Source organism: Mytilus edulis, chromosome 8, assembly GCF_963676685.1.
Source record: "Mytilus edulis chromosome 8, xbMytEdul2.2, whole genome shotgun sequence".
NCBI classification, from domain to species: Eukaryota; Metazoa; Mollusca; class Bivalvia; order Mytilida; family Mytilidae; genus Mytilus; species Mytilus edulis.
In genome coordinates this window covers 21,779,942-21,795,931 of record NC_092351.1, presented here as the reverse complement: position 1 = coordinate 21,795,931, position 15,990 = coordinate 21,779,942, and the positions used below count along the sequence as shown (strand labels likewise).

At 31.5% G+C, this 15,990-nt stretch overlaps 1 protein-coding gene across 1 annotated transcript; it reads right to left on the bottom strand.

The window, feature by feature from the left end:
* Positions 1–1,263: 1,263 nt before the first annotated feature.
* On the bottom strand, positions 1,264–10,589 carry LOC139485067 (uncharacterized). The gene is made up of 9 exons (XM_071269184.1): positions 9,668–10,589; positions 8,775–8,825; positions 8,058–8,210; positions 7,354–7,533; positions 4,370–4,450; positions 3,872–4,082; positions 3,136–3,222; positions 2,242–2,319; positions 1,264–1,642 (listed from the first exon to the last, which is right to left on the bottom strand). Exons 1-9 carry the CDS (start codon positions 10,453–10,455, stop codon positions 1,337–1,339), a joined length of 1,935 nt encoding a protein of 644 aa, XP_071125285.1. The 5' UTR covers positions 10,456–10,589; the 3' UTR covers positions 1,264–1,336.
* Between the last annotated feature and the right edge of the window lie 5,401 nt (positions 10,590–15,990).

Below are 15,990 nucleotides of genomic sequence, written 5' to 3'. Positions count from 1 at the left end.
AGAATGACCGTTTAACAGATGATATCGGATATGTAACAACAATTCCCTTCCCTATTCACGAATGTGACCTACCGAATTAGACTATTTACAGGGTTTGTAATAGCATGAGCAACACGGCGGGCGCAACATGTGGAGCAGGATCTGCTCACCCCTCCAGTAAAGAAAGGCTGAGGCAGATATATTGTTGACTTATAACAGATTTTCTAAGATCTGTAACTTTTAATTTGAAATATCAGTATGTTCATGCCAGTACTTTTTATAATGACAAGAGACAGTTTATGTCTTAAATAAGTATTAAGCGTCACTCTCGCATACTCATGGATTAACTTAAAGTCATGTCGTAAATTGAGTTTTTTTCATATAATTGTTTACCATAGTAAAAAATTAGCACGAGCACCCAACAACAAACTATAATGTAGGCCTACCATTTTTAGTAACGAAACCACAGAAAAGACTCATAAATTATACATCTACTTATAGCGATGATTGTGAAGCTGCACCTACATTAATTAATTATCAACATGAGTAGACAAATTTGAGTATGTCTACAGTTTTAAGTTTAATCTGCTTTAAATATTCTAAAATCTTTAGATTTTTATAGTTCGTTCTTATGCTGTAATGTTACACAACTGTCCTAGGTTAGAGTAGGGTTGGGATCCCACTGACATGTTAACCATCACCACATTATATATGTATGTGCCTGTCTCAAGTCAGGAGCCTGTAATTCAGTGGTTGTCGTTTGTTGATGTGTTACATATTTGTTTTTCGTTCATTTTTGTACATAAATTAGGCCGATTGTTTTCTCGTTTGAATTGTTTTACATTTATCATTTCGGGACCTTTTATAGCTGAATATGCGGAATGGGTTTCGCTCATTGTTGACGGTCGTACGGTGCCATATAGTAGTTAATTTCTGTGTCATTTGGGCTCTTGTTGAGAGTTGTCTAATTGGAAATTATACATGTACAATATCTTCTTCTTATATTTGCTAACATTTTCCTAAATCTATTATTCATCTTAATGGTTACTTTTACAGTTTGGAAACACCTATCAATATAATTTTTGTTTAGAAATTCTTAAAAAAAATATTATTGCACTTCGAAAAAAAGTTACTACTATTGTAAATATTCGTTGATTTTCCAAAATAAAGAAAATTAATAAGTGACTACACCAAAAATGTACAAAATATCATTTGTCTAAAAGTTTAGCCTTATCGTATGCATCTACAAAAGTACCATTAATTGTTATTAAATACTTAAACATCTTGCAAACAGTGACCATTTATTATAGAGATTACACAACATAGATTTGTTATTTTAGTTGTATTAGTGTTCTGTTCAGTAAACTTGAACAATTCCTTTCGTGCCTAGTGGTCCACCTTTCTCCACGTATAAGGCAGGCCATACGCAGTAATCAATGATGGAACCCTTCTTTGTGAATTCGTGATAGACATCACGATTAATGTATGATCTCCTCACTGGTCCTTCGTCTATATACATTGGTGGGTTCTGGACTACCATTAACCATGACAAATAAACACATCGGTTAAAATATGGAGTGTTCAAAATCTCAGAAAGAAGATCATAGTCCTTCTGGTCCCATTTTAAAAGATTAGCTTGAAATTCTGGTTTCTCAACTATCATCTAAAGTAAAAATTAGATTAAAGCATGTACATTATACTTATCAAAAAGAATATACCACATATTTGAGAAAGATAGTATTGGTGAGAAATAGTCACGTTCAATCTTTTGTATTAACAACATGAATTTGAAAAAGCATTGGACCTATCTTACTTTTAAGTTGGATCAGTTGAATGGATACATTAAAAGTGTTTTTTCTATATAGACATCCGAATGTATACAGCTAAAACATATACCATGATGCTCTATTGACAAGTGGGTAAAGGAAACTTCATATTGAGTCAAACGGTTAATATATTTTACAATCTATAGACTGAAAACGTCATACTCTACATATCTTATCATTTGATTGTGGTGTGTTCTGTTTCCAAACTAATGTATCTTATGGTGACAACGTAAGGTCCATACATCATATAATTATTAATTACTGCGAACAAATTAAGCTTGAAATCTTCCAGTCACTTGTTTGGCTAAAAGTATAAAATGACAACGACATCATATAATTATCGATGTTTTATTACTGTTCGGTATACGGACTGCACATGGAAAATCTTATATACTAGTATTTATTGGAAATGTTTTTGTTTGAACTACTGGCATACCTTTTGCAAATTGACAGCGCACATAGTTGACGTGGACTTCCTAAATTCCCTGACTTGTTTCATTTCTAATGTATGTCGCTGAAAATACAATAAAATCAACAACATCATCAGATATAATGTAACAAGAAGAAGTTACATTTATTCTCAAGTGGACTAACATTTAAAACATGCATTTGGATTCATTTTAATCGTTATGGATAATTTTTGTTTGATCAGAATTAATTTGCACAAATGGAAGGCTCTACCATTTATATATGTATCTCCCCGATAAGCTATTTTATATGTATCTCCTTGATAGTATAGTGTATCAAATATAAGTAATGGTTGTCTGAGTACAACTTTAATCGATGTTATGCGATTATCATCCCGAATTTTTCGACGGCAATTTTCAAAGCGCTTAGACAATTATAGTGCACCGTTATGATTCAAATATGATGGTAATGGTATAGAAAAACCTTGCAGCTGAGTAACTCTTGACAACAACAGGCTACAATTGACAAAAATGACTGAAAAGATTTAACCAATTTCTGCCATCGCCATATTGGGATGGAATGTTGGAATGATTGACTGCTAAACATTACATTTCGAGTATTCTAAAATGCTTTCAATATATTATCAGAACAGTTTTAAACCAGTTCTAGGCATTTTATGTCAGAAAACATGCAAATAGTGTAACCTGGCAATAATTAAAGTCTTGTTTTCAAATTCTCTAACAAGTTAAAAGAGAGGGGGGCTATACAATGTACAGTAAAAGAAAACTCAGAGTATATGCAGTGATTTCCTTAAGGCTATAATTATGATAGGTGAATATTTATGTGAGAAAAAGTGTTTAAGGGGTTTTTCTATTTGAATAAAATGTTTGTGTAAGAGTTGTCATAGCACAAGTATTGTTACCTTTGAGTCTTCTGCATCAACAAACAAAGCAGACATCAAATCTTTTGTTTGATTATCTGATATTCTTTGACAGGTCTTATAACAGTTCTAAAAAAAAAAGCACATACATAGTATTCATATGGGCATAAACATTCACCATGTTCACGATAACGAGAGTACTATAATTATTATAGCAATGTAGACAAGAAAGTGAAACAAAACAAATAAATAGATCAATCAAGCAATCGACCAATCTATGACACGAACGAGTAGTAAAATTAGCTCTTATACAAGATTTTCAATGACAATAGAAGTCCTAATTAAGTAAGAAATGAACATTACGTAGCTTTTAACCGTGTTTTGATATAAGCCCCGCCGAATAACCCCATATGAAATATACACATTCTCCACGCTGTTGAATTTAACAAATATATAATTCCTAGAAATGTTTAGGAGCTAAGATAAGATATTTCATATAGTATGTGAGATATTTATAAAGTTTATTTATAAACTAAGATATCTTTTTGAAGTTGGAATAAATGGTAAAGCGGCTTGCCATATGCACTTGTCCAGTATTGTTTAAGATGGTTTTTTTTAAAGTAGCTTATATAAAATACTTAGTTAAATACAATATACTTGAGGAAGCTCGAAGATGTAAATATTCGTGCAAAGATAACATTATTATTGTATATTTTTCCAACTTTATCTAAACATTACACTTTCAGTAGTAACTTAAGACTAGATCGTCATAAAGTACCTGGTTCACTAGGAATAAGTGTTTGATAACAATATGTGCCTGCCACCTCCCAGTTATTGACAACTTGTCCAAAGTTTGTCTCCATTCTTCTTCGTATAGTTTACCAAACATTTCTATTATCTGTTTTGGCATAACTTGTTCATCATATTCCGCATCGCGCGAACGAGCACTACCAATCGAACTTAACGTTCGCCCAGCCATCTCAATGAATCTAGTAAATATTTATTTTGGATATTTAAAATACTATACTGCGTGATACATAGTTTATTCTATTGCATGCGAAGATTGAAATGTATACGAAATGTATAAACAATTATTTTTTTTATATTTTAAATATGCTAGATCCGGGCTACTTTAGTGTACACAAAAAACGAGCACTTGTATTTTTTTTAGCAGATTATTGCAGAGGTTTAACCTAGTCCGTTTTTGAAATGATTCAATCGATTTTATTAAATTATCATTCAGTCATTGTACGTCAAATACTAGTATATGGATTACCTTTGTCGAATGCTTTCTTTTTCTTCCATCGTTTGTTCAAACTGGAACATCAGACTTTTCTGTTCTACTATAGCATTAATGCTGAAATTACAAATAAGATATATACTTAATTGAGTAAATAACCACATTTTACTATTGTTGTGCAAGCACCTTCAGTTTACTAAAACGAAGGTAATTTGTGTCTTTAAAATTCAAGGTCATACATGTACTTGGCAAGTATTTTGTCAGAATTCTTTCATTGATATATTATAGTTCCATAAATTTCATGAGGATGATAACACTCGACGTCAGAAACATGCTGCATCAAGAATGGCGTATTTTGTGAAAAAAAACCGGACATGGTAAATAAGAGTGCGTTGTTTAATAATTTACATTTCCGTAAAACGACATGTGACGTCTATAAATTTTACTGCAAAACTGATTATGTTACTCCGATTTGAAAGAATTTTATTTGGTCAAGAAACAGGATATAGAAAACATTGATAGGTGGTCCAATGTTATGCCAACTTTCAAAGTGTACATCAAAACCGAAATATGTATCTAGGAACAACATACTTTATACACTTTTTTTGTTGGGAAAATCCAAATAATTGGTTTAGGAGAACATAGTTTTTTCCTGTAAGAGACAATAAAAAAAAATGTGCACAATTCGTTCAGAAAAGTTCTAGAAAATGAAAAAGATAAATCTATTATTTGTTCGTTTTTTAATTGAAGTTGATCATGCATAAAATGTACACCAAATCGTATTCAAAATCTGTGACGTCATCCATAATCTTGATATTTGAATTATTAATAATAAAGTATATTGATAACGGTGCATAACATTTTCCCGCATTACCATTACATATGCGTTTCAATAAATTGCATCTATGCCTTAACCTAGGCCTGTTACTGGACTTGTCATGATCACTTTATATTTCTATTTAGAATTCAGTATGAATAATGTATAATATAAATTCACCGTGTAGAACGCCACATGCGGGGTGTCGGCTATGTTTGACATGGGGTGGCAATTTTGAAGCGACGAAAAAGTAAGAAGGTAAGTTCAAGCATCAAAATTTCTTATTTCTAGAACTCTCAGTACCATATAATGTATTGCACGGAAGGAACCGCAACATAATCTATTTCCTGAAAGCAGAAGCAGTCGGTTTCAGTGCTCAGTTTTCTCAAACACCTCGCCCTAGTTTTCCGTATTGCAGATTTTGAGGCTTTATATGCAAATTTCGGTATAAAAAACTACTTTACACAGCAATCCCCCGTATCATTTATATAGAATTGTATTCCTCTCATAGACTTATACCAAATACCAGTTTCTTAGTTAAAATCAATCGGTTTTAAAACTGTTATTCATCAAAATATAAAGTGTCGCTCGGGGTGTCAGATTTTGCGTCGCAAGGGGTAGAGGCTTGTCATAAAAAAATACATATTTGCTTGTAAATTAGCCTTCATATGATACATTTTATTTCAAACACATCTACTTTACCATGACGAAACAAGGATTTTTCATTTTGCCTATTTTTGGTCTTATAAAATATATGCTTTTGATTTCATTCACATCTACTTTACCATGACAAAATAAGGGTTTTTCATTTTGCCTGTTTTTGGTCTTATAAAACATGTGCTTTTGATTTCATTCATAGTAAAAACAAATGGCTTAAAATATTTAGTTTTCAAGCTGGTAAACGATTTCTTTTCCTTTTCAGTCACTATCATGGTAAAAAAAAGTCAAGGCTATGGCTCAATAAACCAAAACATCACAAAATAGTCCTCAATATAAGATATGCCCGAAGCCTCCACCAGCCAAAATGCATCATAGTTCATCAGCAGGTTCATCTAAAAAGCACTCGTGCACGCCGCAAAAATCCATAATGATTACTCCTAAAAGAATTAGAACACACTCTCCAATGAAACACTCACCGGCATCTTTTTCAGAGAATGACAACACAACTTCAAGTAATCCTGAAGACGATGATACTACAATTGTCAATGAGAAAACAACGACTTGTACACAATATACAACGGAACAGGTTTACAAGAAAAAATGATTCAAGACAGTTATTTCGTTCGTAATCGCCCAGCTAGAACTATCCGTTTTCTGTTACACATCTATCAGATCACATCTACTTTGAAGGTCTACTCTGACTATATACATATCTCTAAACGAACTGGAATTGAATAAAATTTGAAGAATTTGATGTAACCTGTGTTTTTCTGGGTTGAATTTCTGTTACATTTATGTTCCTATTTGTGTAGGTGTGTTTGAATTAAAAAGTATCAGATAGAGATCGATTTACAAGAAAATGTATTCTTTTTTTTTATGACAAGCCTCTACCCCTTGCGACGCAAAATCTGACACCCCGGGCGACACTTTATATTTTGATAAATAACAGTTTTAAAACCAATTAATTTTAACTAAGAAACTGGTATTTGGTATAAGTCAATGAGAGGAATACAATTCTATATAAATGATACGGAGGGTAGCTGTGTAAAGTAGTTTTTTATACCGAAATTTGCATATAAAGCCTCAAAATCTGCAACATGGAAAACTAGGGCGAACTGTTTGAGAAAACTGAGCACTGAAAACGACTGCTTCTGCTTTCAGGAAATAGATTATGTTGCGGTTCCTTCCGTGCAATACATTATATGGTACTGAGAGTTCTAGAAATAAGAAATTTTGATGATTGAACTTACCTTCTTAGTTTATCGTCGCTTCAAAATTGCCACCCCATGTCAAACATAGCCGACACCCCGCAAGTGGCGTTCTACACGGTGAAATTAGCACATGTTTTCAAATCAAACAATTTATACATGCAGTCATATCTATTACAAAAATTAACAATTCGGTCATATATATAAATTATCTTTATTCTTTACCTTGTTTACCTGTAAAACCAATCCACGCAAATGAAATCGAAAGCTGCGTATTTAAAATCCCTAAATGTGCGCAAATATAATGCGCCCAATGATTATATTTTATAACATACTTTTCCTGCTTGAGGGATTTGATGACATTAGCAATATCCCCAATAGTTTGATGAAACTTGTCCGTCTTGGCAAATATCTTCTGTTCAGCAATCATACTGCTAGATGCTTTTGTTTGTTTGGTATAGTCATGCAAAACGTCCATTGTTTCTAGCATCTCAGTCAAATTGTACTGGAGTCGTCTGTTAATGACAAATATAACAACCATTACAAATTAAATAAAACGGCAAGAACGACACACGAAATACAAGATTTGTCTTCAGAACAAAATTAGACTACATGTATAAGTGAGACTTTTAAAAACGACTGCCGATTTAAAGTATACTTTTTGTGATCTGTCTTGTAATGTTGATGGCATACATGTAGTAGTTTTACTGTATAAATAATATGATGTGAAAGAAGTGTCATTGGCGCCATAGTGACTTTTCCAAATCGAATAAGATATTTTGTTGTTTTCAACGTTATTTATTTGTGGTATATATGTCTACTAAACATTGTATTGTTTGATTATTTATTTATTGCTATATTTTGTGTGTATTTATTTAAGATTAACTTAAATGGTATGTCGACAGATCATCAACAATTAAACTAAGCATCATAATTGATGGTGAAATTTCGTTCAGATTGACTATTTGATTGTTGTCTGCATAACGTCTATATTTCGTAAAGACACTTGTCAGTTGTATAGTTTATTTATAATACTTGCTGTATTTCTCGTTCCTTTTCTTCAATCTCGTCTTGTAATCTTCTGACATACTTCTTACTGGTACGGGGTTCCTCTCTTTGAGGGTGTTTGGTAAACAGCTTATGGATTCCAGTGGTTCCAGATGTTGACACATTGACGGAGGCACTTATTGTTCTTATGGTGTATAATGGAGAAAAAACAGTTTTGCATTATAACGCATATATGTGTAAAAGAAGGGGTCATTATTCACCATATAACAAACTATAAATCAAACAGTATATTGACTGTTTCAAAATTATACAAGAGCTTTTTCTGCTTATTTGATTAGAATCAAATACCGGTAAAAAAAATATTCATGACGAACACTGATGATATCAATACCCCAAAAACGGATTATTTAATAAAGATAGTCCATAATGTTTATGCAGAATATATTTAAATTTGATAAAATGTAGATGTCTTCTTTTGATGGAGTGTCATTTATTTCCAAATGGGTCAGGGAAACCCTGTTGTATTAACATTCTCTTTATTTTATGAAAGGGATATACATGTATCATGCATAGTACCCAGCCACATACTGTATGTATGTGCCTGTCCAAACTTCCATCCAAGTCACAATTTATAGATGTTTATAAAATTTTGATGAAGAAGAAAAAACAGGGCTTACGTATATTGCGGATTTTGAAAAAGGTATTAAAGACTTATAAACGAACGAACAACTTAATTTTGATTGCTTACCCCGGTGATGGTTCACGACTAGCAACACCTGACACGGCATATACTCCAGTACTGAAAGAAAAAATGATTTGAGTATGACTACCTGTAACCTTTAGATTTCCGCACAAACTCAGCTACTCATACTTATTTGTTTTATAAAGAAATATGGTTAGTCTTTAAAGCTAAAAAGAAGAGTGAAAAAGAAGAGAGAGAGAGAGAGAGAGACTACGTAAAACAGATTTTTTTTCAACACAACAATACAGAGTTGTTCATGTTATATGTCTATAAACTGTAAGATTGGAAAAAACTCTTTAAAGCAGAAGATATATTCTTCCATTCCAGATGTACATTCAAATGCATTTATATAATTCATATTATTGTAATACAGCAAACTGTTTTTCAATCCGTTACAAAATTATTTTTGGTGTAAACGACAATCATATAAATCACCGAATATTTGATTTATTCAATAAAATAATGTATATAAATTTTATATCATAAAGTGTAGGCATATTTTAAATACTTTTAGTCCAATTTTTAACTGCTAGTCATTTTGAAGTCTGTCGTTTTATATGAGATCATATGCCAAATAAACATTTCAAATCGATGAAATTGATAATATTATGTGCATTTGTTTAAATTTTAAAACAATGCATTCAAATTGTTGATCCTTTCTTTTCTGGTTTTTAAATAAACTAGTCAATGTAGTTGCCATCGAACCATAACATCGTAATTCCAACAGAAGTGATATTTTGTTTACATATGTAGCACACGGAACATTAGGCTTTTTATACTTCAGTTCTAAAATTACTTTATTTAAAGTTCGGCCTTTAAGCGTGGTTAAGTTGTTATTTAACATGGTTTACTATCCTTTTATGAATCAACGGCATATTTTTAACCCTTAAGATACTTACACAGAGCTTATGAATTCTAGTATGGAAGCTACATCCTTTTCCAAAAACTCTTCATAATGTAATATCCTATCATGAGGGAGAAAGTTTGTCTCAATTGCTTCAGGAAAATTCATGTTTTCATGATCATGAACATAATCACTGAACCCCAGTAAAAATGGAACCGAACTCATCTCATTAGCTACTGGACCTAACTTGTCCCGATTTTTGTCCCATGCCTTTATGCAGTTTTCCAAATCTGAGATATATTCCGTGACAACTTTCTTTTCTTCCCTCTGTTTTTCTTGGACAACATCAATAAGTGTTGTTTCAAGTTTTTTGATCAAATCTTTTACATCTTGTATTTGTTTCTTATTTTCTGTTTCAGATATTATATCATGTAAATCGGTAACAAGTTTTACGGCGGTTTCAATGTCATGGTTAAGGTTAGTCAATAAACTCCTAACTATGGCGGCACATTTAGTCCAAGCTGTTGGAATGGATTCTATGTCATGATCAGCATGTTTATTAGAACAGCAGTCTTGACAGATGACATCACCGCATGTTCCACAGAATCTATTATACTCGCAGTTATGCTCGTCGCAAACATATTTGATGACACATGGATTTTTTCTGCTGTTTACTTTATAAGAGTCTTTTTGCTTTGCAGCGTCTGCAATTAACCCGGCCTCGTCTTTACATGCATGTCCATGATTACAAGCGTTACACAGATGGCGTGAACACTTACTGCAATATGTTTCATATCTCAACGTAAAACACAGATCACACTGCTCTGGGTGAATGGAATCCATGTTATATTAAATAGGTTCGTCATTTAAATGTTAATATAAATTTGAACACAGAAAAAACGTACCATGCAAATCGCTGAACTGAATGCGTCCCATGTCATTAATTTGATTGTATTTAAATGAAGAATTTTCTTTTTCTTTTCAGTTTTCTTTTTTGTATTGTTCTGTCTCATAACCATTCTAAATATACAAGTTGTTGCTAGCTATTTTAGAATACATATGCATCTACTTAATGTTTCGTATACCTCCTATGTTAAGTACGATGCAACAGTATTGAATTCTTAGGATTCCACAACAGACTCTTTCAAGAAAAATCGAAAAAAGATGGCACAAAAATTGATGACTATAGTCAGCTATATTTTAAGTGATGATTATGTTATTAGATCTTTAACTATAAAGCAAAACAATGGAAAATCCCAAGACCATCAACACTTAACACTCGTCTCAACGGGGACAAAATATGACTATAAAACTAACATATACAGTATTATTACACCCCCCTTGATTCCAACAACAGACTTGGAAGACAAAACTTAGCAATACATTATTATTATTAAAGCTTGGACTATTACTGGTACACTATTTTGAGAATGATGTATTATTTTCTTTTTAATATACCAGAAAATAACCATACAAAGGACTAGAAATACTTTAAATAGAGCTCAAACATTCATATCCACACTTTAATTTCTATGCTATCTGAAATCCAACAATTGTACTTATTCATTTGAAAAATAATGGTAGATATTTGACAACCGCGATGTAAAGTTTAGTTTTTTTTTCTGAATCCAGTGGATAAATAAATTAAGCACAATCCAATAATTTAATTTTTGCAATGAACCAAAATTGCTTGCAATCATCGAAACCGAGGCCATTGTATATTATACTTAGTTTGCTTATTTTGATTATACGAAGACAATTCATAAAGAATAATTCAAAGCCCTAATTCGAGATAGAAAAAAACAACAGAAACACCTATTTTAAAAAAAAGACAAAAAGACAACTAACAATTCACAAAACAATACACAGAAAACATCAGATTGAGAAACACAAACCTCGTCAGGGTGCTCCGGATAGGAAAGCACATTCTGCACCACAATTGACACCTGTCGTGTTGCATATATATATATAATAAGGTAAAAACAAATATAGTAGAGAGTATTAACAAACCACCATAATTTAAGGGTGTAGTTATGTGAAATAAAAAACATGTAGAATTAAAAATCGACATATAAGTCAAAAGAGCATCTCGTAACTAAAAAAATATTGATAGGTTTATATGGAACTCTTTTAACTGTAATTGACTTTTAATTAATGGCGGGAGAAGGCATACCCGGGGTTTTACCTTACATTTATATGTAACCATTTCATTTTTAGGGGGAAAATTTAGAATCTGCTTAAATTTTGAATATGACCTTTAAATGAGTTATTGAAGTCTTCTATGAAAAGAAATGTGGGTGATATGAGGCAAAACAAATTACCCTGCGTCATAGGAAAAACAACCAAGAAGTCCGAACATCTGACAAAAGTTCATAAACCTGAAATAAATACTCAGGCATCCTTTACAAGAGTTTGGTGTCGCTAATTCTGAAATAAACATGTAGTAATAAAACATGTATTGGAGTCAATCTATATATCAATAAATTATTAAATGAAAGACGCAACACATTGAGAATATGTCTTTATTTAAACCAAGCGTAATAAATATATTAAAAAAGCAAACAAAACAAACTAAACAACCAAAACAATACAAAGCAAACATACGAAACAAACAAAAGAAATTAGTGAAGGTATTACAGAATGCAATATAAGATTTGTTTCACAAAGATGTACACGTGTCTCGCCTGATTCATAAATATTTTAAATTTAAAGCAATCTTATTGACTTTGTCAATGATAAAATACGTAACTGTGCAACTTGAAAATTTCACGACATATAAAAGACATACCAATAAATAATTAAGTCTTTTGATTACTAAAAATCTGCGGTTTTAAAGATGTATTCTTCAGTCTCATTCAGTCTCATCGAAATCTCGTTCTGGAATTATTTCAAAAACATGTGATACAAGTGGAAAAAAGCAATGAATTTGATAATTATCATAATCAAACTTAACTCTGTGAAAGAATTGTGTATTTCCAATAAGTAGTTTTAGAGTAATGAAATTTTCAAATTTTAATACTAATCAAGTCAGATTGAGTCTGTTTTAGCAGAAAGGAGTAGGTCCAGTAAGACCCCTTTTTGGCCCCAAAATATAGCAGTTTTAAAAATTTGTTAAAATGTAAACTTTTAGTTCTTTATTGAACAGTAGAATGCTTCCGCTACATAAATATGGGCTGTTTTTGACAATAAAATGCATATATATCGGGCACTAGCACCATTATGTCATGCTGAATTACGGAAATCTTCACAATTCTAGCATTTTAGTTAAATTTAAGACGGTTTTCGTGTAAAACGAAAGTGGCCGCATTCGTGTTCATCCTTAATATTGAAATGTAAGTTGTATTTTATGATAATACATAACATATATAAAGGTTAAGGATGAACACGGATGCGGCCACTTTCATTTTTGACAAAAACCATCTGAAAAGTGACATTTTTTGGCATATTTGGTAGATTTCTCATATTTGAGCTTGAATCGGATCGTTTTTAATGACTAAATCAGTTAAAGTCTTTCACATAAACTAATTGATTCAAATGAAATAGACACTTAAGTGTTTAAAAAGTGGTCAAAATCTTTCGTCAGATGAACCTGAAATTTGAGGCCAAACTCGATCCTTACCGGACGGACCTACTCCTTTTGAGAAAAACGGGTGAGGGGTACAAAAAATGATTTTACCAGAAACATAAACATCCAATAGAACTTTTTCATTTCAAATTTCTTAAATATGTAATTTTTTCAATCAATTATAACAAAGAAGTTGAAATAATATGCATTTTGTTCTTTAAACAGAGAAAAATCACAAATTTATAAAATGGACAACATGGTAAATTTGACACGAAAAAGCATCAAAATATGAAAAAAAACTTTCTTATATTAACTCCTACCGATAGTTTTTTTTCGAGTTCAAGGTGGTATGGGTGTCTTCCTCCATCTTGGATTGTAAAAAACAGAGAATCAAAGGTCCAGATTTTCCATCAAGTTAGCAAAATTTGATGCAGGAATGCCGATGTTTAATGTACATTTTCATTTAAAAGTACCAATTTATAAGAATATAACTTCTAAATATTGATATTTTTGCAAATGTTAATTATTTTTTGTTGTTTTTATGTTTTTTAAGGGGAGGTAACTCTAAAAAAAGTGCATTTTCTGAAGGATTCTGTATGGAATTTTCCTATTTTGTATTTTAGCCGGAAAAAACGTACGGTGACCCTATCTTTTCTTTTGATATTCTCAAAGCAGTGTCTGAAAGCTATCTTTTCCTGATGTATTTAACAATTCTATCATTTTGTTAAGTTTCTAATCACAAAATGGTGTTTTTTCTGTATAATCCATACAAAATGTGTCATTTTGTCCCGTCCTGTAGCTTGAGAAAATGCGCGGTGACCTATCACTTTTATTATATTTTTCAACATGTATCAATAGATATAACGTTTTGGCAAAGTTTAAACAAATTCTATCATTTTTATTTTAGACTCCCATACCACCTTAATTTATTCCGATTGGTCCACTTCATCTTTATTGAGAGTATGAAAAAAGTATAATTGTGGAACTGTGATTTTGTTCACGATAATAGCCCAAACATGGGTAAAAATTAATGAAAAATGGGAAAATCATCAAAGTTGGGGACTTTCAATGACTCGTAGCAAAAAAAGAAGTGCACCACCATATGAATTTTCTTCATCAATTATTTTTTTACAGTCTTATAAACCCAAAAATCATGTTTAGAAAAAAATTTAATTCTAGATTTTTTTTACTTAAAATTCTCAGAGGTGTACATCCTTACTTGACTTTTGAAAAAATGATATTAACGAAGGCCGAAGTGTTTCTCAGTTTTTCAAAAGTCAATTAAGCCACATATTCACATAATCAAAAGACAGTTATCGTTTATTTATTCATTTTTCCACAAATATTTATAAAACTAATTATATATCAAACATTTTGCACTAACTTTACATGTAAAAAGCACATGACTTTGAGCGCGTTGCTCATCATTTTTCTCAAGGTGAATATGCTTTGATATTCAAATTCAATTCATAAACTAGAGAAAACGTACTAAAATAGTACCAATATGGAATAACAAATGTTATTCAAGTATGTCTGAATAACTCATCTTATCTCAGAACTATGATAATTCGACGTTGTATCAGCCCGGAAAGTCAAACTTTATTCAGCTTTGTGTGACTTCTTTCGTTGACAAGATGGCTTAAATAGATGCCCTTAAACGTGTGTACCGCCCACATAGTTTAAAGTCAATTTTTTAAATGACCACAGTGGCACTTTACCTCTTTTTAAAACCAATCACATCTCCATACGTTTCAGTCTTATACTATATAACTTTATGCATACATGTAATACATCTTTAAAATTATACTCTCTATAGTAGTTCAGTCTTTGTTTGATCTTCTATTTACCCCCGATGTATTGTTGTAAAAGATCAAACTGAGGACGGACGTTAGTGTCAGGTGATAACAAAAGTACCGACTAACCAGTTTAGCTTAAACAAATAGATCATATATCTTACATACAATATAATATCATAACAAAAATATATATTTTCAACTACATAATAACAACTTTAGGATTATGTACATATATCACAGAATAGTTTTACCAGCACCAAAAATAAAAATAAACAAGTGAAACTACCAGCTACTGCTCACTGATGATACCCCGCCGCAAGTGGTATATGTAAAAAGCAGTATAAAAAAATAATTTAAGGTACAACCCAAGTAATAAGTGGATAATGTGTCCATGTAACACTGATGATGCCCCGCTTGCATATAACGTAATGAAGGGACATGACTTAAATTTAAACTAGATCTAAGTTTTGTTGTAATACGCATTGTGTTTAAGTTTCATAACATTTGGTTTAGGCAAACTTAAGTGAGAAAATGGAAACGGAATATTCAGCATTTCTTTTAATTGTGAAAGGGCATAGCTCTAGAACAGAAGACATAACGCAACCTAAATTCAAACTTGATCTGTGTTAAGTGTTAATAAGAATAATGCATGTCAAGTTTTAAATCATTTGGTTGAGTAAGATTAATTTTAGAAAACGTAAACCTTAAAACCTTAAAAATGGTTAAATTTCTAAGTCATAACGTGTACGAAAATATGCATACTCCACAAAGCCAAAATAAAGAGAGTATATACCCGCACATGATGCGAGCCTTTGATATAGACGATGATAGATTCAAACCAAAAATTATTATAAATTTCTAACTAGGATGATTGATTGTATCAGTTATAATTACAAGTTGTACTCTTAAATTCCATTTTTTTTTGCGATTCTAAACACAGATGGTTCCGAGACGTTCCCTACTTCAATAACAACACAAACTTATATTATAATATTATGTTACTGATTGAAAATTATC

What these genes read in the sequence shown, in the direction of transcription:
- LOC139485067 (XM_071269184.1), bottom strand. Translation starts at nt 10,455, where the DNA reads ATGGATTCCATTCACCCAGAGCAGTGTGATCTGTGTTTTACGTTGAGA. An exon ending in AAATCCCTCAAGCAGGAAAA is followed by an intron (nt 4,451 to 7,353) that starts GTATGTTATAAA and finishes TTGTAATTTCAG; the next exon opens with CATTAATGCTATAGTAGAAC. An exon ending in GCGCTGTCAATTTGCAAAAG is followed by an intron (nt 1,643 to 2,241) that starts GTATGCCAGTAG and finishes TTTTTACTTTAG; the next exon opens with ATGATAGTTGAGAAACCAGA.